We start from the raw sequence: 27,915 nt of genomic DNA on the forward strand, positions 1-27,915 counted from the left end.
TTTCATTGCTGGGTGGTGTCACTGTGTGGCGGGCACGTGGGTGGCTTCTCCGGTCAACGTGCCGCTTCCGAGTGCCGTGGCGCTGAGCGCCCCTGTGGCTGGCGGCTGCGTGTCTGCAGTGGGATTTCTGGGTCCTAGAGTGTGGCTGCTGAGCTCTGGCGGGCACGGCGGGCACGGCCAGTCTTCCCAGCGCTAGTGCAGGGTTCCTCCCACAAGCAGTGTGCGGGAGTTCCCGCTGCCCCCCCCCGGGCCCCTTGCCACGGCGACTTGGGCACGCGTGTGGTGGTTTTCACTCACACCGCCTGAGACCCTTACTGGCCTGGGATCCGTTCGGATGAGGCCTTAAGGGGGAGTAGATGGTCGGCTTGCATCGTGAGCACTTTTGGGGACTGTTTTTCACGCAGTCCTGGCAGTGAGGGGAGAAGGTCAGGAAGGGGGCAGTTGTCTCACCAGGAGCGTGCAGCAAGTCTGGGTCTCCCGCACGTCCCCGCACGTCCCGCCGGTACTGTTGGGTCTACTGTTGGGTCCCCGGAGCTGCGTGCCTTACCTGGAACAGACGGGTCCCTGGCCTGAAGGTGGCGTTTGAATAATCCTCCAGAGCTCGAGCTGCCTGAGGAGAGGAGAGAAAAAATTAAATGGCTGGAAACTATATCTCCCTTGTCATTGTTGTGGTTTCGTTTTGTTTTGACAGTGACTCAGCAATTTAGCTGGTCGTTTGGAAGGGAGTGTCGCTTACTTGGTACACAGTGAGCGGGCATGGTGGGGTGTTGATGGGGCGGTAGGTGGGGCGGTGATGTGATCCACGCCTTTGTGTGGCTGGAACTCGGCCGGGCAGCGCAGGACGCGGAGCGGCCCCTCGGGAGGCTGTCCCAGGGCTGGGCCAGGGGGACGCTCACGTGGGACGTAGGGCCGTGAAGTAGGGGACAGTAAGTTGTCACACCTGCGCGCTCAGTCTTGGAAAGCTTGAAAGTTTGGGGAGTACAGACTAATACAGCAAACGCCCCGAACCCGCCGCTCGGGCTGCCTCTCCCCGTCTCCTCGCCTGGACCCCAGGTCCTGACACGTGTCACGCCTTGCTCACTCTTAACCTCCTTGTCTCTCTCAGCCCCTGTCCTCACCCTCCTGGCGGAACCCCAAACCCGGTCTCCCCACCTGCCTGCCCGCACAACTCCAGCATCTCCACGCTGCATTCACGGAGATGTCGGTCCCCGGGCGGCAGGGACTTGGCCTTGCTCTGTGTCCCCAGTGCCCAGGGCACCGCCCAGCTTACAGTAGTCACTCAGTGTGTTTGCTGAATTGTAAAAACAAGCTGCTGCCCGCAGATCTCACAGGGGCATTGATACTGTGACACAGCCCCGCGTTTCTCTGGTGCGGTCCCTCCTGTCTGTCCTGAGAACGCTTCTCCACTCGCCCCCGCAGCACCAGTGCTCTGAGCGGATGAACCTTCTCTCCTACCTCCTAGAAAGAAGAGCTGCCATCTGACGAGACCACTTGTCAAGCCCAGGTCCACTCCTGCCTCTCCTGTGCCGTGCACGCCGTGACCACCCCCCCACCCCCCGTGCAGGTGACCCTGCTCCCGCCTGTCTGCTAACCCAGCTGTCCTGTGTCGTCAGTCCCCCTCGGCTCGGCCGTTCCGTGGGCACATGAACGTGACTTCATGTTCTCCGTCTTTTAACACCTTGTTGACGACGTGTTCCCTCTGGGTCCCCCTCCACATGTCTTACTCCTGCTTCCTCATGTCGCACGCACCCTGTCCTCTTACATCCAGCGCCGCCTGTCACCCGCCCCTCTCCCAGCCGTGAAGCATCCTCAGCAGCCGCTGAGTAATGTCTTGTACTGCTAACTTCCCATTTCCTGATTTTATTTTGAACAGTAAGTACTGACTTCCTGTTATGGTAACGGATGATTTAGCTTTTTTGCTAACATCACCTTCCACCCACATGCAACCCCCCTTCCCTGGGGAAAAAAAAAAAGAAGAACAGGAAAGGAAAGAAAGAGTTGAGAGGATTCTGACAGGAGTCTCGTTTCCTCCTCCCGGTGCTGACTGTGCAGACAGTGTTGGTCCCTGGACTGAAGTACACGTTTTCTTTTTCATACAGATTTCATTTTCCCCAGAGCTGATGATTGCCTAGTGGCTCCACAGGCTTGGTTCTGTGTGTCTGGTGCGGCCTGAGGAGAGCCGTGTGGGTCCCGGGCAGAGCGGGCACCCGCCAGCCCTCCTCTCCCCCGACGACGTCTCCCCCAGCCGGGGCTGCTGCTCCCACAGCTGTTGGCTCCTATCCTGTCTTCCCCAGTGTGGGGAGGTCAGGTCCCCCATTTCCCTTTCCCTTGGTTTATTGTCATTTTGCCAAATTGCATCTTCCAGTGGTTTGCTGAGAAAGGGGTTTTTGCCTTTTTTTTTTTTTGCATGTTTGAAAACATCTTTACTCCTCCCTTTTGAACACGATTGAAAATTTGGCTAGGTGTAGAATTACGGGTTGAAAATTATTTTTTCTCAGAACTTTGAGGATGGTTGGTATTCCAGCCACCATTTTCCTGCGTCCTGTCTGATGCCATCCGATTTCTTTGGTGTGTGACCTGTTTGTTTTCTCTGGAGAATTTTAGAATCTCCCTTTATCCTTGGTGTTGTAGCTTTCTCAGTGAGGCAGCGTGGCCAGGGTCTGCTCCTGGGTCAGGCTCGGCCCTCAGCGGACCTTGTCAGCCTGCAGGCCCCCTGCTCCTGCTCTGGGGCACACTCACCTTAGTCCTTTGATGTTTGTGTCGCTTCCTTTTCTCTCCTCTTTCTGGAGCTTCTTACCTGGTGATGGGCCACCTAACCCGATCCTCTGATTATCTTTTCTCTCATCCATCTCTTTGTCTTTTTGCTCTACCCTTTGGAAGAGGTGTTGAGTTTTGAAATTATTACCGTTTGAATTTCAAAGAGCAGTTCTTGTTTCCGTCTCTCTGTGGTAGCATGCCGCTCACCCTCCGGGGACCCCGCTGGATGAGGTGGCGCCCTGCGCCCTGAGGACTGGCGGGGGACTGCCACACCGGTGAGCTGGATACAGTGCCCAGGGCCTGCTTCTCTCCCTCAGAGAGGGGTGACGGGAGCCCTGCTTCCTAGGCTGCTGGGAGGTTCGCCAGCTTCACGCAGGACCGCGCGCAGTCAGAACAGCACCTGGGCCCTGGCAGGCGCCCGGCCAACGTTGGTGATGTCATTCCTGTTGGCAGGTATTAGCTCCCTGAGGACATTAATTGTTGTGTCTTTGACATTTTGTTGATGCCCTGTCCCTCTTTCCTCCGCCTTCCTTGTTCGGGCGTTTTCTCTCATCTCTGCAGATCCCGAGTGATGGGTGCACGCTTAAGATGCAGCCACTTTGGAGCCAGCAGGCAGTTCCGCGAGCAGGTGGGCTTTCCAGCTGGAGGGCTTCCCTGTGGTTGGTCATTTCTTTAAGGACCCCATGTGTTTGAATCTTGAGGCCTTTTCTCCCGAGATTTATCATTTTGGAGAGGAGCCCTGGAGATGGTGGGAACCCTTCCCTCCTGGCAGCTGGAGTTCGGGAAACAGGAAGGGGGAGTAACTGTGTGCTCCCACCTGACAGGATGGGGACAAACTTGGGGACCCAGCAGTTCAGGAAACAACCTTCTGCCATCTCCATGCCCGGCACCTGGTGTGCAGCCTGGCTGAGGCCCCCTGCGCACACTTAGACGGTCACCTACCACGCCTCCTGCCCCGTGCCATCCTCTGCCTGTCAAAGCCTGCCCACCATTGTTGCTTGGTGGATGGACACCTTTCCAGTTCTCTCTGGCACCTTGGTGGTGGGAGGGAAAGGCCCATGCTCACAGTGGGCCACACTTGACAGCAAGTCTGAGCTGGATTCTTAGGGGCTGCCAGGTGGGTGTCATGGTTTCCGGGTGTGACTTCAACATTGACTAAGTTCTGCCCCAGCCAGGTGACCCCTTCCAGCAGAGTGCCTCGGTGCGGCCGTGTGCTGTGGCTCCCAGGAGCCTGACTGCCCCTCTGCAGAGACCCAGTGCCGCTCCCCGTGGCCAGCAGGTGCCTCTGTGGGTGCTGCACAGGGGCCTCTGGCCGCTCAGTGAGAGGGAGCACTGTCGGAGTACATGGCAGGTGTAAAGGCCCCACTCGGTGCCCTCCGTCAGCATCACACTGGTTTTGTAAAGTAATGGCCATCACATTAAATTCATGTTGGTAATTTAAATTTTGTTGTTTTGTAATTTTGTTGGTATTTAGTTTGTATATTTATTTTGACTTTACAACTCTTCTGAACTCTGTGGACACTATTTTCTTTTTCTTTTTTTTTTTTAAGATTTTATTTATTTATTTGACAGAAAGACAGCCAGCGAGAGAGGGAACACAGGCAGGGGGAGTGGGAGAGGAAGAAGCAGGCTCCCAGCGGAGGAGCCTGATGTGGGGCTCGATCCCAGAACCCTGGGATCACGCCCTGAGCTGAAGGCAGACGCCTAATGACTGAGCCACCCAGGCACCCCTGTGGATAATATTTTCTAATTTTAGATTCATACATATTTGCGCAGCTTAATGAAAATAACTTCTCACCAGTGGCAGTCATAGGAGTTTCTCTTTTAAAAGATTCAGTCCATTTTAATTAAGTTTAAAAATCACTGACAGAGCTAGAATGCCATTAATTATATAATATCGTATGCCCCCCTGGGTATGAATGACAGAGATTTAGTCCCGTTTAGTCCGATACAGAATATTTTAATTTCATTTAAGCAAATTGGGTTATTTTGAGTAATTTAATTTAAAAAGTGGCACTTCTAACAAGAAGCTTTATCCTTTTCCCATCTGTAACTGAAGAGGTGTTTTTGTTTCTAAAAAAAAAAAAGGAGAAGGAAAGACATCCCAGGGAAAAGAATTAAGTGCATGTTTATTTTTTCTAAAAGATTTTATTTATTTATTTGACAGAGTTAGAGACAGCCAGCGAGAGAGGGAACACAAGCAGGGGGAGTGGGAGAGGAAGAAGCAGGCTCCTAGAGGAGGAGCCTGATGTGGGGCCTGATCCCATAACGCCGGGATCACGCCCTGAGCTGAAGGCAGACGCTTAACGACTGAGCCACCCAGGTGCCCCTTCAGTGTGTGTTTAAAAGTCGTGCGCTGGGGGCACTTGGGTGGCTTAGCCGGTTAAGCAGCTGCCTTCTGCTTGGGTTATAATCCCGGAGTCCCGCATCGGGCTCCCTGCTCAGAGAGGAGTCTGCTTCTCCTCTGAGGGCCCCCCCCTTCTCATGCTCTCTCTCACTCTCTCTCAAATAAATAAAATCTTTAAAAAAAATTTTTTTTAAGTTGTGCACAGTGTAGGTGAGGTGAGAGCTTGTATCACAGGAAGTCCTGTGTTAACAACTATTTGACTAAAATGTGCGTGCACGCCGTGAAGAGCTGTATTACTTCATGGCAGCTTTGGGAGCGCGGGGGGAGTTCTTCAAGTACGTTCAGTATTGGGATCTGTTTCTTAGTATTGGACCAGCTGTTCCAGGAGCTGTGCAGCAGTATTGACCTTTAAACACTCCCGCCTCCTCCGTGGGTCCCTGCTGCGTGTGCAGAGCACGCACTGCCATCTGTCTGTCAGTCGGACAGGCCCTCTCGCAGCCGGGGCGGGTTTGTACCGATTCAGCCCGCCCTCATCCTCACGGAAGCCAGAGATGAGATTGTCTGGGGTAGCCGATGAAGGTCAAGAGTCCCCGTGCTGGATGGAGCAGGCTGACAGCAGCCCGTGCGGGACCGAACCCATGTCCTTGTCCTGATTCAGCCCGCACTTAGCACCCCTGAGCGGGAGAAAACCGTCTTTTCTATTTTTCTTGATCCAGGAGTCCATTTCATGAATTCAGATCTGTTCCCTCTAGGCCTTAGCCTCAGCAGTCCTAAGGGCTTTTCCTGCACTTGGCTTTGTTGCTTGTACCCCGTGGCCTTTACCCATTGTGTGCTGATGGCCAAGAACTTTGTGTGGTTAGTGTCAGAAATCTCAGGTATCCAACAGCAGTGTCTCACTAGGTAATGATGATGTCATTATCGATAGTAATGACTATATCCAGTCAGTGAAATAGAGTCTTTACTATGTATAATGTCATTTTGTACAGAAGCCAGCAAAAGTTATTGCAAAGAATATTAAAACTTCTGTTAACATCATATAAGAATCAGATCTATTTTATAAATTAATATTAGGCATACATCATAAAATCAGACAACAGTCTTCTAGCACTGATTTTTTTCATTTCTTTTCAAAATTAATTTTCTAAATTTTTACTTGATATCCTTATATCGAGACCATGCAGTCCAAATATATCCTGGTGCCCTAGGGGCCAAGCATTCAATCCATTGAGCAAAACCCATGAGCCCATATGTGGTCTTGGGTTCTGGGTGTCAAAACCAGAATTGGCTGCTTGGTAATGACAAGTGTCCCATGAAAATTTTGCTTTATCCAGGGAGAAGGTTTTATGTGTGTCTTCCTTTTGAACCTTTCTTACTGACCTTTGATATTGATTATGACTCCTTTCACAATCATAATGTGGTAAATTGCTTCTATATTTTATTGACAGCTGACATCATCTCAACTGTTGAATTTAATCACTCTGGAGATCTTCTGGCAACGGGAGACAAGGGTGGCAGAGTTGTTATTTTCCAGCGGGAACAAGAGGTCAGTGACTCACAGTCCACAAGCCATACGAAAGGCAGCCATTCTCACGTCACTTGGAAGGAGGGAAAGACGCACAGGCCCTTTCTCAATGTCCGACTTCACTCAGATTCGGTTACGTCACGTTAACCGTAGAGAAGCTGCTTATGTCGGGTGAGCAAGAAGATCTGACATCCAGCCACTGAGCTCGATGGAGGCCCCTGTGCCCTTGTCTCCAGGAGAGGAGAGTCCTGGCCCTACCCACGGGCTGTTGTGAGGACCAAGTGAAGAATGTGGGGTGGTGGAGTTCCGCATCTCTTTGCTTCCATCCTGTGATTCATTAAAGTGGCTGTGGGTGAAAATCATGTCACCAGCCCCTAGAGGTGCTGGCCCCAGCCCTGTTGTCCAGAGTGCCGTGTGCTCTGAATGGCTCCTGGGCGCTAGCTGCAGGGAAGAGTCTGTGTGTATTGGGGGGGCCATGAATTCTCTCTCCCTCCTCAGCGAGAGGTGAGCAGCCTGCTTCTCCCCCGCCCCCTGAGGGCCCCACTATCAGGACTGAGAGGAAGGAGTCCTCAGAACGGGGCCTTCAGGGCCGCACAGATGACTCCCACTCATGAGCCGTTTTTTAGGTCACTCCCTCTTTGGTGGGGTGGGGAGGAAGGGCAGAGAAACCCATCTTTTTCAGTTATGCATCAGAGGGGAATGGGAGGTAGAACCAGGCCTTCCAGCCCCCCCTTTATTTCTGGGGAGCCTCATCAGAGTTCGTGACGGGTGCTGAGGAAGGAAGGGAGACAAGCTGCTGCCCCGCTGGCATGTCGTGCGCATACTCCGGGCAAGAACACGGTGCAGCCCGACCTGGGTTCCTGTAAAGCATCTGTCTTTTCCCCTGACAGCTTCGCACACGGGGCCCCTTGTCTGTGTCCAGGGAGGTCAGTGGGCAGTTACCGTCTCATCTCCAGATTCTAGTCTCTCAGCTTTCATGGTACAACTTTGGTATGGCACCTAGTGGGCCCTTGTCCCCTTCCAGTAGCTCTGCGTGGCAGCGAGTGGCAGCCCTGCCACCAGAGAGGGAGCGCTCAGGGGCGCCTGTAGCAGGGTGAGCCCTGGGCCCCCCGCAGTAGAAGTGGAGGGTTGCGTTGGGCAGTGGGGAGAGATTTACGGAACGCCAGCACCTCATTATTAAAATACACGTGTTGCAGCTCTGATTTTGATTATGTCCATGTAGATTTAAAAATGTTTTTAATTCTATTTTTTCTGATTCGGGATGGTAAGAATTCTTTTGTGGATATATTGTCATTAGTCTTTCTAGATCTTCACAGATGATTTGATAAGTTCATAATTTTGCATTGTTTTCCGGAGGTAGATTATTACATGGTGCTGCTTAAAAAGAACTATATTTATTACTTTTAGTACTAGAAGGTTTATCTAACAGATTGCTGAGTCAGCTGTCTTAAATTTAAGAGTTCACTTTTAGCTCCTTAAAGTTTTCCATCTTAATGATATCTGTAGAGAAAATGAAATTTTTCTCATTTTTGTGAGTCATCATTTAAACCTAAAAAATACTATTTTCTTTTTTTTTTTTTTTAAAGATTTTTTTATTTATTTATTTGACAGAGACAGAGAGAGACAGCCAGCGAGAGAGGGAACACAAGCAGGGGGAGTGGGAGAGGGAGAAGCAGGCTCACAGCAGAGGAGCCTGATGTGGGGCTCGATCCCATAACGCCGGGATCACGCCCTGAGCCGAAGGCAGACGCTTAACGCCTGTGCCACCCAGGCGCCCCTAAAACTTCAGCATCTTGTTACAAACTCTGTTGGGCACCCGAGTTTTGAGAACCTGTAGCATAAAGTGTTGAGTGAAGATGTATGAAATCGTTGTTAGTAACGGGAGCAGCAGGGTCATATAGCAGCAGGTTGTTAACCTTGTTTAAATTTGATAAACCCAGCCATCTGCAACTTCATAAACCCTGGGCAACTTTTTTCCCCCATCTTTTTCTTGGTATTTTGGTTAACATAAAAAGAGCCTTCATATTCCATCTGCTTTTAAAATATTTTGGTGGTTGCCTTATATAACCCTCACTGTGGACTTGGATTTTTCCAGCGCTGTCAGTTCAGCCACTGCCCTCCCTGCGGAGGCCCAGGGCACAGGCCTGTGGGAGCACAGGGGGTATGAGGACAGTGCAAGGCCGTGCTGGACTGGGGAAGGTGGCGTGGGTGTCAGGCCAGGGGATCAGGGCGAGAGGGAGCCGTCGGAAAGTTCGGGGTGTGCACAAGATGTGAGGTAGGGAGCGGAGTTAACAGTGTGGTGGTCGAGTTTTTTTCCTTAGCGGCAGAGCCCTCTGTTTCAGGAAGCCCAGCATGTCAGTCTGAGGTGAGCAGAGTTTAGGGACGTGGCTCCCACTCTGCAGTTCACCGTGCAAACCATTCAATTTGAGTAGTTCTGACATTAGCACTCAGCATGTCTGAAACCAAAATGTACCTTCCACCAGCTTCCTGTCCTCCTTGCCGATGCTGTTCCCAGCACCTCAGGTGGGCAGCCTCGGGACCCAGTTCCCGTGGGCAGGCACGTCTTCCTCAAGGCCCTTTCTCTCACCTTTTCTGTTCTTCCTCTCCCTGGACAGAGCATGGAGACCACTCACTGCCTGGGGGCCTTGGAGGCTGATGCGGGGTCTCGGCCTAGTGGGCAGAGGTTTTAGGTGTCGGGGTGGGGGTCGGTGCAGTGCGTGATGGGAACACGGGCCTGCAGCATCAGGAGTGTCTGTTGTGGTTCTTGGAGAGCGGGGCCGGAAAGCCAGGTGACACGTGGGGGTGGGTGCCTCACGTAGTTATTCATATTCTGATGTTTTTTCATAGTTGGTTATGGTCTTGAGGCGTGGGACCAACTGATTCCACAGATTTTTCTTTTTTAAAGATTTCGATTTCCTTTTTCTCACTGGCAAGGTAGAAGCGTCTGTTGGTGTAATCTGCTTTCTCGTAGAGGCGGTTGCAGGTCTAACACAGCCACGCGTGGAAACCATGTTCTAGATCCTGGGGTGCACGCATGGTTTCCAGGACTGTGCGGCACACAGAAGTAGAGAGGCAAGGAGCGGGGGGAATGTTTTCCCGTAATACGTGATCTTAATTCAGAAATACTAAGAAATCTAGGTTCCTCTGTTTCATTCAATCTCCTTGACACACAGCCTAAACGTAAAAATGTAAGATTTTAGGTGCTGATTATATAGCGAGAATGAAACAAAATCTTGGTGTCCTTGGTTTTTAATTATGTAATCTTTTTACTGTTTCATAGAAAATGTCATTTTGGATACAGAAGGTTTCAGAGGTTAATATAAATCCATGTATGGACCCACCACCGGGGTTTCCTCTTTCCTAAAAGAAAAGCCCTCGGCAGGTGGAGGAGGTGCCCGTGGTGCTCTCCCTATTTTGTCTTCCAGCTTTGTTCCCAAATCGCCTCCCTCTCACTCTGCCTTCCCAGAGTCGGTTATTATTTTGAAGACATCACGCATCTTCCCAAGCATGTTTTTCTACTTCTGTAACGTACAGGATTGTTTTACGTATGTTAAAAATTCCATCACAGGTGTATCCTCTGCTCGTGCTGGTCACGCGTAAGTGCTGTCAGTCACCCTCTTCCCAGGGGACTTCTTCCCCTTGTTGTCTTGGCGGGCTGTGCAGAGCTCAGTGTGGACTGCACGGTGCTGCCCCCTCCGTGGGCCCACCAGCCTCTCCAGGAAAAGTGTGTATGTGACGGAGCCTGGTTGTGTTGAGGAGTCCCTGGCCCCTACAGGCGGCAGGCCGGTTCCGCAGACCCTGCTTTGGAGCGTGGTGCCCACCGCGGGGGAGAAGTTCTGCGAAATCATCTGTTACTGGTTTTTTCCAAGTAAATTAATTCGGAGTGTCCTCTCTTTGATAATTTTTGATCCAGGATTTTCTTTAACTTTTAAAAATGTGTGTGGTCATTTTATATTCAAATTGGTAGTACTGAATTTTTCTCTGTGCTGTGCTTTGTTCATTAACCCAGCTCATGTTTCCTTGCAGAACAAAAGTCGCCCTCACTCTAGGGGAGAATATAATGTTTACAGTACCTTTCAAAGTCATGAACCAGAGTTTGACTATTTGAAAAGTCTAGAAATTGAGGAAAAAATTAATAAAATTAGGTGGTTACCGCAACAGAATGCTGCTCATTTTCTACTCTCTACAAATGGTAAGAGCTTTTTTTTTTAAGTGGTTATTTGATTTTTGGGTTTTATTTTTAATTTGCTGGGTGAAGCAGATTTTTACTTTACTTTTTTTTTTTTTTTAAGATTTTATTTATTTATTCATTCGACAGTGATAGAGACAGCCAGCGAGAGAGGGAACACAAGCAGGGGGAGTGGGAGAGGAAGAAGCAGGCTCACAGCAGAGGACTGACGTGGGGCTCGATCCCAGAATGCCGGGATCACGCCCTGAGCCGAAGGCAGACGCTTAACCGCTGTGCCACCCAGGCGCCCCTACTTTACTTTTTACATTAGCCCATTCTAGAAGTGGTTTCTGCTTTAAACTTTGGGGAGAGGGTGAGTGATTAGCTAGGTTAGGAGGTGGTAGGCTGAAAACTTGAAAGTATACAAAAGCGAGCAGGCACACACACTCCCCGTGTGGCATTGCCCTACGGTGCAGACTTGCATGTCTGTACTTACCGTGCAAACAGAATGTCCAGGTTTATCTATAACTGGAAAGTAACCTTCAGAGTCTCGTAGCTTATCGGTGAACATAGAACCACACAGTTTTCTAATGTAATAGTCGACTAATAGAGGTGCATCATATGGTTTTTCTTTTAATATGGACACTAAGGTTTTTATTTTCAGATAAAACTATTAAATTATGGAAAATAAGCGAACGGGACAAAAGAGCAGAAGGTTATAACTTAAAAGATGAAGATGGACGGCTTCGAGACCCATTTCGAATTACAGCACTGCGGGTACATGCCACCTTTCCTCAAACTACCCAGTTCTCTTCCTAGTTAACTGGGGACGGTGCGTGAGTCAGCTGTTGAGGGAAGACGGCTTGGTGGGGCTGCTGTGGCCTCTGCCTTCTCGATCCGTGAAGCTGTTTGTAATTGTAGTCTTCAGTGTATCTGTGTGTGTTAGAATTGGGATTCCTCGTATTTCACGTAGCAGGAAGTCACACGGTAACTTCAGAAAGTCTGATGATACTGAAGACTCAGGTCTGACCCTACAACAGACATCTTTCTCCGTGTATCAACGGCCTTTCACTACAAAGGTTGTAAGTAGCGTGTTGGTGGTGGTGAGGCCTCCATGGGACTCAGGATGGTGCCCGGATGAGGCCGCGCAGGCTGCGGATGCGCGATGAGCCGCACACTGCCAGGACTTTCGTGGCATTTCCTCAGTTAGCTGAGGCGCACTCTGCGCTTTCAGAATTCTTTGCCTGTCAGTCCGTAGTATCGCTTCCTGTTCTGATTGTTAAATCTCAGGTATCCCTGGGCACCCTGTGACACGGCGATCTTCTTCAGTTCTGATACCTAGATTTGGTTCGCATTGTAACATCTGTGAAACTGAGTCAGGTCATTGGCCCAGTGGTGCACACCCTGGAGGCTGTGTGAAAGGAGGTGGGATACAGGAAAGGAGGTGGGCGCCAGGACGCAGAGCGTGTGTGGGACAGCAGCAGGAAGACCAGCACTGGCGTTGGTTCTGAGGTGTTCCCTAAGACCGTTGCCCAGTGCTCGTGAAAATTGTTGGTTGGCTGGTTTGTTCTTTAACAAGGTTTAAGAGCTTTCTTGAATGTTGTTTCTCAAGTGAAGCCCTCATCAGTGAACGTGTCGCACATCAGTAGTGAGGTGCTGCAGGGAAGGACACCCCACCGCAGAGACCTTCCCTACACCACACCCCACCGTGGTGACACTAGGGGCAGAGTGCGCGTAGTCTGTCTCGGCTCCATTCCCCAAGCGCTCAGTGCTGGGCGCACACGGGGTGCTGGGATGGTGGGTGCACAGGACAGCCACAGCCCAGCCAAGGAGGCAGTGCTCCCCAGGACCCAGGAAACAGCAGCATTGCCAAGGAGAAGCACAGGATGGGCCCGTGTCCTCGTAGACTCTTAGGTCCAAAGTGTCACTGTACCTCCAAGGGGTTGACACTGAGAAGCAATGTGAGTGACTGAGGGTGAGTTTCTAAAACCCTGATTTGAACTAGGATGTTTTGATCTGAACACTGGTGGTTTCTTCGCCACCATGCCCTTGCTTCCACGTCTCTGCGGCAGTGATAAACCGTGGTGAGTGACAGCACCTCTCGTATTCCAGCTGCCGATATATGAAACTCCCAAGTGTGACCGCACGGAGGAGGCGTTGGGGGCCCTGTGGCGCTGTCCTGCCTCCTGCCCTGATCTCTTCTATCTGTCCCCCATCACCTTCATGGCCTCCCGCCAAGCACACTGTCCCCGCTCTCAGCCTGCTTCACCACACCAGACGCTCACGTGCCTGCTGGAAAAACCATAGGTCTCGTTGGGCTCAGTGTCAGTTTTGTTCAGAGGCTTTTATACGTTCATCTGGATGCGCTTGGTCTAACTGGGCCGGACGTGTCATTTTATCAGAAACAGCTGTTATGAACACACTGTGATTTCAGAGTCACAGGCTGTAAAATGACCTTTGTGACTTTAGGCCCATATTTGATTTCTTAATTGCCTCTCTGAAAGCTAAAAAAGGACTATTTGTCTAAACTTAGCTGTGTAGGAGTCAAATATTGCTCTTTTTAAATTTTGTTTTCCTCTTAAATGTTTAGTGCCAGAAAGGGATTTGGTTAGGCGGAGCCGCCTTTCTGTCCTAGCCTGAGAGTTGCGTGTGTTTTGGTCATTTAGAGACGCATTGGAGGGCTGTGGTGGTCTGTCCTGTGCCCTGCCGGACGGACACCTGCCCCAGCACCTGGCTGGTTGAAAATGAAGGGAGTATTTATGCATGTTCCCCCCCGCCCCCAGCTCATTTTTGCAGACTTCTGGTCAGAGAAGACAATAGGGGAGTGCTCCTCCTCACCTTTCCAGGTGCTCCCTTTAGCTTTAAATTAGAAAAGTAACAGTTACTACTGTTAATTTTTTATTTTGCTTTTAAAATCCTGCCTTCTTTCCCACTCGATGTCAGTGATGCTGGGACTTTTTTCCTCCTTTTTCACACGTGGACACGAGTGCCCGTGATGGCGCCCGTGCTCTCATGGTGGCGCAGGTGCGCTCAGGCTGGCCCCTTGCGCTTGTCTGTTGCCTGAGTCCACTGTCCCCACTGTAGTGTAGACGTCCTGCTCCCTGACCACAGCGCCCAGCACAGAGATGGGTTTTTGCACCCCTTGTACATACCAAACACCGCTTCTGCCAGAGAAGTGAGCGGCCCCACGAGCTCTTGGCGGCTGACGAACCCTTGTGGCCGGCAGTAGATGGAGCATGGCACCTCTTCAGCTCTCTGGGGGCCTTCCTGTGCGCTCTCCCATCCCTGCACCCCTGCCTGGCTCTCGGCGTGTGCCCTGAGCAGCAGACCACTGGGGCATAGAAGAGGCTCAGGAGCCCGACTGTCACTCTGCAGGGCAGCAGCTGCGAGGAGGGGAGGGGGCAGTCCCGGGCGGTGTCTCCCGTGAGCGCACGGTGGCTGTGGGACAGACGGGAAAGCGAAGCCCCACCATTAGCGGCACCCGCGTCCTAGAGGCAGCTTGTCCCCGTGCCAGTGTAGCCTGCCCTTCGGCAAGAACGGATCTGCCGCGGGGATGGCCGTGAGGAGGGATAGGACCCCGTTCGCAGCCTGTTTTCACAGCTCTGCTCATTGGTTATTTGGGGTAGTGCCTGTACAGAACTCTTAGCTCGCTGGGAATATGGTTGTGTTCCTTTTTATTTTCTACTATAAGTGTAATTTTATGCTGCGGTGATCTTTGTTTTGAATTCCTATTTCCTTCCATTTTTAGGTTCCAATATTGAAGCCCATGGATCTTATGGTAGAAGCAAGTCCACGACGAATTTTTGCAAATGCTCACACATATCATATAAATTCCATTTCAGTAAATAGTGATCATGAAACATATCTTTCTGCAGATGACCTGAGAATTAATCTATGGCATTTAGAAATCACAGATAGAAGTTTTAGTATCCTTCATCAGATGGCTGTCTTGGCATCGTTCATAGGTTTGTTCCTCAGGGAAGTTCTCGGTGCACGTCTGCTCGTGCGTCTCAGAGTCTATAGCTCTAAACTTGGCTTGCTGCACGGTAGCCTGTGGTGTACGTTCTCCGATTTAACGTGTCCCTAAAAGTGGAAACTGCTTTCTACCTTTGGGGAGAGTTCTCTGCAAAATGAAAATGACCTCCAGCCCATTGCCCTCCTGGGTTCGTGACAGATGGTTTTAAATAGTGTGTATCTGGGGATTCGGCGTCGCCTGGTCCCTTGCCCCTGACCCCGACCTGCTCGCAGACACTAGAATAGTAGACACTGGTGTTGGTTAGAGTGGTGGTTAGTTACCCAGCCTGAGGAACGAGTGATCATGTGAGAACTCTGTTTTAGAAGACAAGCTGTTTAAGGGATATTCCAGCATTGGACTCCCGTGATGCTACGGTGGCACTGCTACTGTTAGGGTGAAACTGCGTGTGACTGGTTAGGCACGCGTGTTAAAAGTTGTTGATTTCTCCAGAAATGAGAGTCCTGTCACGTGCATATCGAGGGACTTCAGTTAGGATTTCCCACATTTAGGAGCGATGTCGGGCCGGCCAGAGTGGGTCAGACGTGGCGGGTCACCTGGGCCGCCGCCGAGACAAGGTTTGGCGTGTGTGCGTGCTCCCTTGTGCTCAAGAAAACCCATGAGGTGAAGTGTGTGTGGTGTTTTCAGTTCTAGCATTTCACAGTGCATTTTTATTATCTGTTGTCCTTTTTCTTGCTGTGGTTGTTTACTTAACCTGATGACTGAGTTTGTGACACGAGTGCACGACGGCGCTGCCACGCGGACGGCAGAAGCGCGGGGACGGACTCACGTTCTGACGCCTGTCTGCTGGGTCTCTTCTTTCTGCAACTTGGCAGAACTTCCCGTCTTACAAGGTTCATGGCCGTGGTTCCTGCTTTCTCTTTATTCTCCTTAAACTCTTATATTTTAAATCCTTCTTTCTTCTATTAATATGTGACCATTTTGAACAAAATTCAGGTAATTCAGGGGAAGTTCTTCCCCCCAATCCCACCCTTGGCAGGTAACCGTTGTAGGTATTTGATGCGTACCTTCCAGCCTGTTTATGTCTGTATGAGGAAGTGTATGTTTAAGACCATCCTCTACCCGGTGGTAATGAAGTTCCAGGGACTCAGGGGTGTCGGGGGCCTGAGTTCAGCTCAGTGACCTTAATTAGCATGAAGTCCCTCTGTCTGCCCAGGTCTTTCTCTTCCTCTGTAAACCCGCACTCCTGGGGTGCCACCTGCGGTTCTGTGGAACCCGAGAGCCTATGGCTGCACAGCTGTCGGCACAGGGCCTGGGACACGTCAGAAAGCCCCTGCCTTTAGCCTTGTTTTTTTCTGATGCGTTATGAGCGTCTTTCCCTCTCAGTAAGAATGCGGGTTTGCAGCTGCGGGATCAGCTGTGCGCACTTGGAGCCGCGCATGCAGCGCCGAGCGGCTCTGCTTCCGCACCCCGTGCACACACGTGAGCCTGGGTCCCCAGCATGTCAGCTGCAGGGCAGGGCCACGTATGGGACGCGTCCGTGTAGGCTTTGAGACCCGGGTGCTCCCACCATCTCTGAGTATTTGTTTCAGCATAAAGCTGGACCTTCTTTAAAATATCTTTTCATATTAGTAAAACCAAGATGAGACCATTTTTAATTTATTTGATTATAGGTGAGTTAAAGTATTTTCTGTTCATTTACTGTCCATTAGTGTGAATCTTTTTTACTATCCTTTGTGATTTTTCTCCTGTTGGAATCTTCATCTTTTTTTTTTCATGATTTGTGAGAACTCTAATTCATAAATGATTTGTGTATGTAGTCGTACTTTCATTGCCTTTACAAAGTTTTGTCCCACCATCTTGTTTCAGATGTCCTTCCTTGTGACCTAGGTTATAAAACGCAGAACGCCTTTATACACGTATTTATTAATACTGTTACCTTAAAAGTACTTTTGATGCACTCACATGAGCGCGTCCCTGAGGCTCAGTCCCCTGCCCCCGTACCCCTGCACGTGTCTGCACGCTGTCAGCCATCGCCTCAGCACACTTCAGGCTTCTTGCCTCCTGGTTAACTTTGCAGACCGTGCCCCATGTGTGAGTGGTGGGGGCACTGCTTGGTCTGTCGAGGTGCCTCCCCAGCAGCCTGGGTGGTTTCTTCCCAGGCTGCTGCCGACTGCTCCTCTGTGAACCTGCTGGGAGCTCTGCTCTGGCACAGAAGGTCCCGGACCTTCTCCAGACTCCCAGCAGCCTCTGGGCCGGCTGCAGGGCTCCAGCCCCTCCGGGACGACGGCCTGTGCCAGCATGTCCAGCGACAAGCGGTGGTGTCAGGTTTCTTAATTGTTTTGGTGGAGGGGTTCGTCTGGACCCTGTTGTACCATCCTGACCCAAAGCCAGATTCTACTCTTTCCTCGTTTTTTTTCAGTTGAGTGATTTCTGTGTCTGGCAAGCTACAGTGTTAACACTGTTCTAACAGAAAAAGCAGAATCTTTGGAATCTGGCAGTTCTCTTCTGTGTGTAATTTATGGATATAAGTATGGGATTTTTGCCCAAGTGGCTGCATGCTTCCTTTTCTTGTTTAAGTCATTGAGCATGTCCGATCTTGCTGGGCACGTCTTCCCGTGGAACGGTAGTGGTCGCGGCAGGACGCAGGCACGGCGTGTGCACGTGGGGCCGGGCCTGGTGAGGCGCGTGGCAGTGGTGCGAGCGGTGCTGGGACCCAGGTTCTCTTACTGGCGTGCGCCTCTGCGTACAGGGTGTAGGACCGGCTCCTGTACGCGTCTGCCCCCACCCCTTGCTGTGGGGCAGTTCGCCCCTGACGTTCGCTCGAATGTGGACTAAAGCCCGCCACGCGCTCTGCCTTAACTGCGCCTCCAGACATCGTGGACATCAAGCCTGCGAACATGGAGGAGCTGACGGAGGTGATCACCGCGGCCGAGTTCCACCCGCACCAGTGCAACGTGTTTGTGTACAGCAGCAGCAAAGGGACCATCCGACTGTGTGACATGCGCTCCTCAGCCCTGTGTGACAGACACTCCAAGTGTAAGTGCCTGGAAGGTTCAGAATGTCTCACGTTACTCCTCTGTTTTCCAGGCGCGAGACCATCTCGAGAGACTTAGCATTTCTTCTGGTCTCCTTATCCCCATGCAGGCGCAGGACCTGCTTTTGATCCTGAGTCCCAGGGTGGCTCGTTGGTGGGCCACTGCTGGCACCACGTGGGCCGTGAGGCCGTGCTCCCGTGGCCTCCCCGTTAGCTGTCCTGTGGTGGGCAGCCCATAGTGTTCCTCCCGCCCAGAATCTCAGGGCTTCCCCAGAGGCCTCCCTGGCTGGGTCCAGCCGAGAACATCTGTTGCCTCTTCCTCCGCGCATTAGGACCTCGGCTGAGGCTGCCAGAGCGCATCTCTCTCATGACGGCTCTCAGCTGTCGGGATGGGCTCTGTTCACAGTGAGCTTTGCTGGACTTGAAGCCAGTTCCCTCAGGCGAAGTTGTAGTGCTTTAATCCTCTGAGCCTTGGAGTTTCTTCTAGGTGAGGAAAGTTTTGTTTTTATGTTTAGCTATAAATAGGCCCGACCTTTCAGGAAACCGAGTGTGTGTGTGTGTGTGTGTGTGTGTGTGTGTCGTGCGTTAGGTCCCATGCGGGGGCTGGACCGTGTGCTGGAGGCACTGCTGGTGTTCCTCACAGTCCGCTGACAGGTCAGACCAGCCTGCCCGAGGAAGTGCCTTGGATTTTCATTTCCTGGGACACTTTCTCGTCTGGTGAAGTCCATTCGTGGATCGCTGTGTCTCGAGAGCCTCCGTATGAAATGGAGCAACACCAGCGGGGCCTGGTGTCAGATGTGCTCACTCCACCCGGTTCTCAGTAACCTTCTTGCCTTACTCTCATTTTTCTGCGGCTGTGTTTTAGAGAATGCCTCCTGTGGGACTCTCGCAAGGAAGAACGAGCCTCGTGTAACGTTGGCCTGTGTCTTTCAAAAGAATATTCTTTTGTTGTTGTTGTTGTTGTTTTTAGTAATCTCTACACCCAACGTGGGGCTTGAACTCACAACCCCAAGATCAGGAGTTGCACGCTCCACCGCCTGAGGCAGCCAGGTGCCCCTCAAGATCATATCCTTGAGTAAAGCATTTTGGATCCAAAAGTAGGTTTTGTCAACAAAGAAGTTTGCGTAACTGCTCAGTACTGCCGCTGGTTAAAATTAACTTCAAGTGCAGAGGCAAGAAACATGGGTTTCTACATTTAAAAAAAATAATAAATAAATAAATAAAGCAGCTTCAAATGAGGAAGTACTCACACGAAGTTTCCTGAGCTGAGGGCATGATGGTGCGATCAGGGGTCAGGGGTCTGGTGGAGTCTCTGGGGTCTCTACCCCAGCACAGGTGGAGGGCCATTGAGTTTCTTCTGAGAAAGCAAAACCTGTAGGAGAAGGGAAGGTCTGCTAAGGAAGCATCTGGAATCTTTCTAAAAGGAGTAATTTGGTTTTGTTATGTGGAGCTTGACTCCTGAACAGCAGACACAGACCCTTTTTCCTGACGGGCTTTGGTGTATGGGACCATCGTGGAGGTTACAGTCTGGACCCAGTGTCCTAGGTGACGCTGCTTCCGTCTTCCCGTGATATGGGCGGGACGGGTCTGCACGTGGCTCGCTGGGGCCTGGGCTGCTTAGACACGCAGGTATTCGGTAGCAGCCTGTGGTCAGCACAGGAATTCTTAACCAAAAGGCACATGGGAGTGTGCTGAGGGGCTTTTCCAGCCACAGCCTGGGGCCTCAGGCACGGACGTGGTGCTCCTGAGTCTGAGTGAGATGGTGGGCCTGTGTTTCTGACACTGTCCCTTGGCAGTCAGTGGCACTGGGACGTCTCATCCAAGTCTCTTGAGCTCGGAAATCGAAGGCCGGAAGACATACTGAGATCGGGAAGATCAGAAGCGTGAGTGGTGTGCAGTCTGCAGCCTCTGGAGTCCCCAGGGAGGGCCTAGGGACTTGAACGTGGTTTGTTCTCTGGGTTTGTTGTTTTGGGGGTTGGGTTTGTTTGGGGGGGGGGCTTGTTCTTTTGTTGTTGTTGCTGTTTTTAAAGTGGGTGAGTGGGGCGAGGGGCAGAAGATGACGGAGAGAGAATCCCAAGCAGACTCTGTGCTGAGCGCGGAGCCCGACACAGGGCTCGATCCCACAGCTCTGAGATCAGGACCTGAGCTGAAATCACTTAACCAGCTCTGCCACCCAGGCGTCCCCATGTTCTCTGGTTTTTAAACAGAAGCTGAAAACTTTGTGTTTTTCAGTTTTTGAGGAACCTGAAGATCCCAGCAGTAGGTCCTTCTTCTCAGAGATAATCTCCTCCATCTCTGATGTAAAATTCAGTCACAGCGGTCGGTACATGATGACCCGAGACTACCTGTCAGTGAAGGTGTGGGACCTCAACATGGAGAGCCGGCCCGTGGAGACCCACCAGGTGAGGCCACCGCGCAGGGACGGCGCCCACCTGCGCACAACGCTTTCTAACCTTCCTGTGGTTTCATTAAGGTCCACGAGTACCTGCGAAGCAAGCTTTGTTCTCTGTACGAAAACGACTGCATCTTTGACAAGTTCGAGTGCTGCTGGAGCGGTTCGGACAGGTAGGGCACACGTCGTGATGGACCGGCCCCGGGCGCGTGGGCCTCAGGGCTGCCGGGCTGTGCTCTCCAGGCCACCAGCCTGTTGGAGCGGCGGGTTCAAGGTGGAGAAAAGAGGGCATCTGAGCAGCTGTTCCCCTTACGATCCTGTCCGTATTCAGACAGTACCCATGGCACTAAGGTTCCTTTTGGCTGTTTTTAAAATGCTTTTTAAATATTTTCAAAATAATTTTTCTTATTTCCAAGATGAGTAAGAAGGACGGACATAGGGTAAGTGTGTGGAATGACCACGTCCCAGTTTGCCGTTTCTTCTAGAGGGAAGAAGAGGGGAAGAGGCCCTCCGAGTTCACTGTTAGCTGTGCTTGAACAGCAGGTGGGGTGGCTGACGCGAAGTCCCAGTGGCCTTTACGAGGCGGCGGCTCTCGTGTCTCGGTAGTTTTTGTGCATGTCCTTTGAAGAGGGTGATAATACCAGTACTGCTGAGGGCTGTGTCTTCAATCTCAGACAACACAGTGCCTTTCTGGTGCCAGAAAGAGACTTCCCCATCATCCGTAGTAGAATGGTGTGTCAGGTGGGGCCTCCCTGTGATGTGAGGGGAAGAGGGCCCGTGCTGCTGGCCAAGCCACCACAGATCTCTGCACGTGGGTCACTGAGTGCACACATAAGCCAGTGTGAAGAGGGGGCAGGAAGCAGAAGGGACTGGGGCACTGGGCTGGCCTGGGGCATCTGGTCCCAGGACCCTGCTGGCTGGGTTTTCACAGTGGAAGGCTGGTGCGCTTACAGCCTTGGGTCCACGCAGTGCGCAGTGGCAGTGAGACCCTCAAGGATTATGGAAAAGGCATCATCCATCTACGTCCAGATAGGAATCCCAAGGGAAATGTGTCTGAGACCTTAGGGGGTGGGGGAAGCATAAAATCCCCTGAGAGGTGGAGCCATCGACCCCCCGCCCCAGGATGTGGAGTCTGTATCTGGACCGGCTGCGTGATCAGGAAGCTAACAGAGGAGCCGGGTTCTACAAAGTAGGCAGGGCTCTGGACATTGGGAGGAGCAAACGGCTTTGGGTCCAGGTGTTTCTCTCCTGACACACTGACCACCGCCTCTTAGTGTTTCATGGACACTGTGGCAGACGCGAGCCTCCGGGGCACAGGCAGCGCCAGACTCCTCCCGGCCCCGCCAAGCAGCGTGCACTTCATGCGGTCGTTTCCCAAGACCCCCAGGAGCGACACCAGGGCCTGAACATTCAGTGCTGCACAAGCAGGGGGGGCTGGGGTCCCAACCAGCACTCCCTGAGCTTCTGCAGAGAGTGGTACGCATGCCTGTGCTTGGACGCCGTGGGGCCCAGACACTCAGCCCAGGGAGAGAGTGCTCAGGAATCACAAACCCACCGGAAATCTGACGGTGTTCCTCTCTCAGTACACCCAGGTCTCAGGATTTCCCAGATTATAATCCGTTAAACATGAGCATACAGGTAAAAAGTACCAAGTACACATAGGGAAGCTACTGTGAACAAGTCAGAAACAGCAACAGAACCTGACGTCTGAGGATTCAGATACTGGAGCCATAAGTTGCAGAGTATAAGACGAGAGTGCTGAAAATATTTTCAGATTAACAGAAGGAACCATAAGCAAGACCCCTAAAAGCGACCTAGAAGATTGGTAAAAGAATCCAACAGAACTTCAAGAAACGAAAAACACAGTGGTGGAAATCACTGTGGACTTGGTAGGAGGCCCAGAGCAGCAAGAGAGACCTCGGGTTAGTGAGCCGAAGAGCACCAGAGGTGCCTGGCGCAGGTGCAGCATGGGCTGGCAGGTCGGGCACGGCGGGGGGGGGCACAGTGAAATGCGGAGGCGTGCCCAGGAGTGTGTGTGGCACAGCAACAGCCTGGGATTTTCTGTAGCTCACGGAAGACTGAGCGCGTGGATTTAGGGAGCACAGAAATCCACGTCTGTGTCAGAATGAAATCGCAGGGCAGCAGAAGCAGAGATGATCTTAAAAGTAGCCAGCGGAAACCTGACGCACTCCGTTGGAGAACGGACGGTCAGGCTGAGAGGGGCCTGCTCAGCACGGCGGACACACAGAAGGTAGCGTGACGCAGCGCCTTGTCCTCCCTTCAGCGTGCTGGGACACGGCTGCCGTCAGCCTGGCGGTGTGTGTCGAGACAAGGATCACCCAGAACGTGTGCAGTAAAGGTGCTTTCAGGGGCGCCTGGGGGGCTCAGTCAGTTGAGCGTCTGCCTTCAGCTTAGGTCATGATCTCAGGGTCACGGGTTTGAGTTCCACATCAGGCTCCCTGCTTGGCAGGGAGGCTGCTTCTCCCTCTGCCTCTGCTGCTCCCCCTGCTTGTGCTCTCTGTCAAATAAATAAAGTGTTTTTTAAAAAAAAAAGTGCTTTCAGATGGAGAGCAGTGCACCCTGACAGGGAGCTCATGAAATCTAGAGGGCGCGCTTCCAGGAAAGGACACCATCTCCGAAGCGGGTGTGAGACCCGGGGCGCCAGGCAGGCACCGCTGGCCTAGCCCTGCCAGCAACGCTAAGGAACGTTGGCGCTGAACGATACTGATTTGTCTGAGTTGGTTGTCTGTGTGGGGGGGGGGGCGGTTACAGCTCTCCGTCAGCCAGAGCGCACAAGCTCCGAGTGTTGTGAAGGCTGGGCCAGAGCCGTGGGAGAGCGCCACTCGTACCGGGGGTGCTGCCGACTGCTAGGCCCTGGGTCACGTGGTGAAGAAAACGGGAGGAACCTCACCTCCACGTACATGGTAAATTCACTTACGTTGGAATACAACACTAAAAATGAAACCCACAGGAGCAGGTATAACTAGCAAAGAAAGAAGTATCCAGAATATGCAGAGAATTCTTAGTCAGTAGGAAAGTGAGAGCTCATAAATGGGAATTCATAGAAATGGGAAGAAAATGGATTAAAATGCTCGTCCTTAGTAGGAGTCAGCAGGTCAGAGTGACCAGGATGCCCTCTCGCGGCTTTCACAATGACAGGGATGTCGGGCTTGGGGGTGGAGGCTGATGGCCTTGACTGTGGCTCTTCTTTGGATACTGGCAGCGGCCCTCGTGGGTCAGGAACCTCGTGCACATACAGGCAAGAAAACATGTTCAGAAACAGGAACTAGTGAACACCTGAAGGAGCCCCAGGCACTTGTCTTGTCATGACCTACGATGCTAAGAATGATAGATGATCTCACAAGGGTAAAGAGCAAAGAAAGCATGTTGTTGGAAGAATGTGTGTGATTCGATGACTTCTGTGTCATCTAGAACGTACGAGACGGTTGCGTTTTTAAGAATGTGTGACTGTTCGAAATGTAAACATGTATGGGAATGACCCTCCCTCCGTGAAGACTGACCGCCCCACTAGGGACCCAGGGTGGGAGACCAGTCTTCCTAGACCAAGCTAGCAGTGGCTTAGGTCACTGTGTTTGTCTTTATGCCTCTTGGTATATCCGAAATACTGAAAAATGCCCTTAAATTAATTACCCATCCCCAGGAACATCCGAAGGCTTTCCAGTAACATTTACCTGTTCTTTCATCCCCGCAGAGAGGAAGTGCCTGTCGAGGGACGGTGTGACATGGGGGGGACCTGCTCTCTGCCCAGGGCCATGCTTTCGCGTGCCACCACTTGGCTGTGGTCAGGTTTTCTAGCAAAAATGCACATAGCCACTTGCTCCTGAGTCCACTTGGCCACCAGGGCACAGGCAGACACCTGGCCGGGTGCTCGGGAAGGTGGTCACTTAGGCGGTTGGCGTCACTGGACCAGTGCAGTGGGAACGCCGACCTCCCGTGCAGGCGTGCTGCTCAGAGTCTGCGGAAATGACGGGTCTGTATTGAGGTTGGTCTGCTTTCGTTTCTCCCAGGCCCCAGCAGTTGTAATCAGCGTCGTAATCAAACAGCCTCGTCCTAAAAGAACCCGTCCGGCTCTGCGTTCCGGGGGCTGCGGTGGGTCCGCCGGAGTGTGAGGGGCGTGGGCGTAAGCTGCGCGTCGGCGCGCTCCCTGCGTAGCCTTCGCGGACGTCGTCTTGCGCACGAGGCTGAGCCGCAGACAGAGCGTCGCAGGCCGGGCAGCCCTGGCGCTGCGCGCTCCCGGGTTCAGGAGCAGAAGGTAGAACACGTGTAGCTGCGAGTAGTCTTCCCTGAGTTCACCCTGTCTTCTGGGTGCGGTTTTAGGTAAGGTTAGTGACTCCGTGAGGGACTTGGCTGCCGGCACGGTCAGCCGCTAGCCATGCCTCGATGAGACGGGAGGCCGTGCGCTCCTCGGAGGAGACTACAGGGAGCCGCCAGGACTGGGCTGTGCCGCCGGCAGGATGCACAGGGTCCGTGGGGCGAGGTCCGAACCCCCTCCTTGTCTGCAGTGGGGTTTGTTCTAAAGCCACAGGCCACATCATGGCAGCGCTTGCTGTAAGCCATTTTCCTCTAGTTTAATAGAAAAAGACTGAAGTTTCTATCAGTGTAACAAATGTTTTCGGCTGTAGAGACGGTGGAAACCGTCAGAATTAATGCTGGAGAAATAAGAACGTGGGCAGCACGGGGACGCCTGGGTGGCTCAGTCGTTAGGCATCTGCTGGGGCTCAGGTCATGATCCCAGGGTCCCGGGATCGAGCCCTGCTTCGGGCTCCCTGCTAAGCGGGAAGCCTGCTTCTCCCTCTCCCGCTCCCCCTGCTTGTGTTCCCTCTCTCGCTGGCTCTCTCTTTGTCAAATAAAATCTTTGAAAAAAAAGAACGTGGACAGCACGGCGGCGTCTGAGATCCGCGCTGAGGTCTAGGACTTTTCCCCTTTGTGTTCCTGTTGCTTCCTGCGAAAGAACTTTTTGACATCAAAATGAATTAAAAAGTATTCTTTGGGCAACTGTGTACTGTGCTGGGACAAGTCTGACTAATGTCCACCGAGCACAAACCAGCTCTGAACTGTTGACAGAGTTGCAAGTGTGCAAGACCTGGAAGTAAATTACACGGTTGCTCATGGCTGGGACAGAGGAGTGCGTCACTTTTTAAAGATGCACTAATGTGGGGTGCCTGGCTGGCTCAGTCAGAAGAGCACGGGACTTGTGATCTCCTGGGTGTGAGTTCGAGCCCCATGCTGGGTGTAGAGATCACTTAAAAAAAAAAAAAGTGTAATTAAAAGCGTGACTGTTCTTTTTTCCCTTCTCTGTACTATTTATTTTTGCTGACGTGATTGCACATATGCAGTTCAGTGGGGAATTTGCACTGCATTTCTCTCCTGACCATTCTTAGTGTCGGTTCTTATTCCTAGAAATGGTCTTGTCACATAGAGGAGGGGTAAGGGAAGGTCGCCCGCGCTGGCGTCCCGGGTGCCGGGCCCACATGCGGCGGGGGTGTCGAGCGCGTCGTCCTTGACAAGCGTCACTCTCTCTTCTTGTCTTGAGCAGTGCGATCATGACCGGGTCCTACAACAACTTCTTCAGGATGTTTGATCGGAATGCACGGCGGGACGTCACGCTGGAAGCTTCCCGGGAGAACAGCAAGCCTCGGGCCAGCTTGAAGCCTCGGAAGGTGTGCACCGGCGGCAAGAGGAAGAAGGACGAGATTAGTGTGGACAGTCTGGACTTCAACAAGAAGATTCTGCACACGGCCTGGCACCCGGCCGAGAACATTATCGCCGTGGCCGCCACCAACAACCTGTACATCTTCCAGGACAAAGTCAACTAAGGAAGCCCGCACATGCGGGGACTGAGCCCGGCCGCCTTCTCGGACGAGGGGCACTGTCCTCCTCCCCGTGAGGAGCAGCAAGCGCGGCCTGTCCCCTCCCAGACGGGAGGGGCCGGTCTTCCGCCTGCAGTGAGGGGGCCCGGGCCGCCGCTTCGGGGACACCCGCTCGGCGCCGAGTTGGCGGACCGTGCGCAGTAAAGGCCATTATCAAAATAAATGTATTTATTTCAGTCTGAGCCTTCCTTTCCAGTTTGTAGACCAAAAAGTTAACACCCAAGAGAAAAGTTGTCTGATGGAACGTCTGTCTTTCTGCAACTCTTACCCCCCCACCCCCCATCACACTCGGGCCTTCACACGCGTGTGCCGCTGTGTCCCCCCGCCCTCTGCCTTCCTCCGAGCCCAGGCGGCCCCCGTTGAGGGCGTGGGCTCCCCGGGCAGGCTCAGGCAGCTTTACTCCCCCCACACACCTGTATCTACCGTCACACCTTCTGGTGCGACCACTGAATAAAAGCAACACACTATAAAAAGTGTTTTTAAATCCAAGACAAGTATTGGCTTTTTATTTGCTTTCCTTGCACATGATGAAATTCTGCAAAATCATGCTTCGGAACAGTGAAAAACGTGTGTCCTCTGAACCCGTCCGTCCCAAACTCGGTTACTCTGCTTCGTTCCCGCGGAAATAGTGCAGGGAACGCGCCAGGTAAGGTCTGCGGACCTCAACTCGGTCCGCCCGTCAGAAGGAGCCCTGCGACAGCAGGATGGCTGCTATAAAACAGCTGGGTTCCGGTACGCCTCCGGTTCACAGCATGAACGCTTGACGTGCTTGCTTTTAAAACCGTTTTAGAGTACTTGTGGGAGGGATATTCTTTTTAAAAATTGCTGAAATTACATGCATGCTGAATTTCATATTGCTGAAAACGCGGCAGAGGGAACCGCGACTGCGTGCGGCCACCCCGCCTTGGTGGTGTATTTGCAAAGTAGGCCCTTTGATACCAGAAATCAGCATTTCCCAAGATGAAACAGACGCGTGACGGTGCTAAGTGACTGGCCCTTCCTGGCAGTTCACACACGGGCCCAAATCCCAGTGTCCTCCAGGGGCGGGAGCACCGGTGCACACGCACTGCTCTTGAAATTTTAAGGCGTATTTTGCTTACTTACGATACGGATCTGTAAGAACAAGTGTCTCGAATTAATGTTAACGGAATGCCACTTTAATTCACATTCAGTTAGAAACGGAGAATTTAAAAATACAATTAATTAAAAAATTCCTACTGCGTATCCATGGTGGCACAATTGACAGATCTGAGGTGTGGCGCGGAGTTCTCGGTCCCCCCCTTGTCCTTCAGAAAAAAGTTCTAATGGGATTGTATATATGTGTTCCACTATTTTCATCACAAGGTGTAATAAATTTTAAATGTTTACCTGGATTTGCACTGTGTGTTCGGACGGCTTTTCCCACCACGTAGACAGCGGGCCTTCCTTCAGCGTCACGGAGGGGACCCAGTGAAGGGAAGTGCTGTCCCCGCGGCCACCGCAGCCTTGCCCTTTTCTCCTTTACAGTTACGGACATTGTCTCTGTTCCTGAAAGTCCATTGTGAGACTTGTTTTCATTCTTAGAATTCTGTGCTGTTTTCCTTGATGCTTTCGTGCTGTCTAGGCCCGTGACCTGGGTTGGGGTGAATACACTTTATTCATGTGTGGATTTAGACACGCTTTTTTTTTTTTTTTTTAAGAAAAATCAAGTTTCTAATTAGAAGCTAGTGTAAGACTTAAGAGTCTGGTGGTCTGCTGTCCACAAGTCATTGCCGCTCGCGGTGGGACAACAGCAAAGGCCACGTCTCTGCCCGCTCTTCTCCAAGGAGCTCAGTGGCCCTATTTTCAC

The 27,915-nt window shown here is 52.0% G+C and overlaps 1 protein-coding gene and 1 long non-coding RNA gene across 5 annotated transcripts; one reads left to right on the top strand and one right to left on the bottom strand.

Annotated features, from left to right (window-relative positions):
* On the bottom strand, positions 1-1,579 carry LOC117802780. The gene is made up of 3 exons (XR_004626319.1): positions 1,456-1,579; positions 737-962; positions 1-610 (listed from the first exon to the last, which is right to left on the bottom strand). It is a non-coding gene; the product is annotated as an uncharacterized LOC117802780 (long non-coding RNA).
* Positions 548-27,460, top strand: PPP2R2D (protein phosphatase 2 regulatory subunit Bdelta). Of its 4 annotated transcripts, none has more exons than XM_034663452.1 (11): positions 548-1,564; positions 2,953-3,210; positions 3,319-3,385; positions 6,550-6,647; positions 10,653-10,818; positions 11,459-11,571; positions 14,543-14,720; positions 17,642-17,806; positions 20,037-20,206; positions 20,278-20,369; positions 25,754-27,460. In XM_034663452.1, exons 3-11 carry the CDS (start codon positions 3,346-3,348, stop codon positions 26,031-26,033), a joined length of 1,302 nt encoding a protein of 433 aa, XP_034519343.1. In that variant the 5' UTR covers positions 548-1,564; positions 2,953-3,210; positions 3,319-3,345; the 3' UTR covers positions 26,034-27,460. The 4 variants fall into 4 exon arrangements, with proteins under 4 accessions (XP_034519343.1, XP_034519344.1, XP_034519345.1 ...); XM_034663453.1 differs by having other exon boundaries at positions 3,104-3,210; XM_034663454.1 differs by lacking the exon at positions 25,754-27,460 and adding an exon at positions 23,909-24,190 and having other exon boundaries at positions 548-3,210.
* Positions 27,461-27,915: the final 455 nt, after the last annotated feature.

The sequence above is a fragment of the Ailuropoda melanoleuca genome, chromosome 6, assembly GCF_002007445.2.
Source record: "Ailuropoda melanoleuca isolate Jingjing chromosome 6, ASM200744v2, whole genome shotgun sequence".
Classification (NCBI taxonomy): Eukaryota; Metazoa; Chordata; class Mammalia; order Carnivora; family Ursidae; genus Ailuropoda; species Ailuropoda melanoleuca.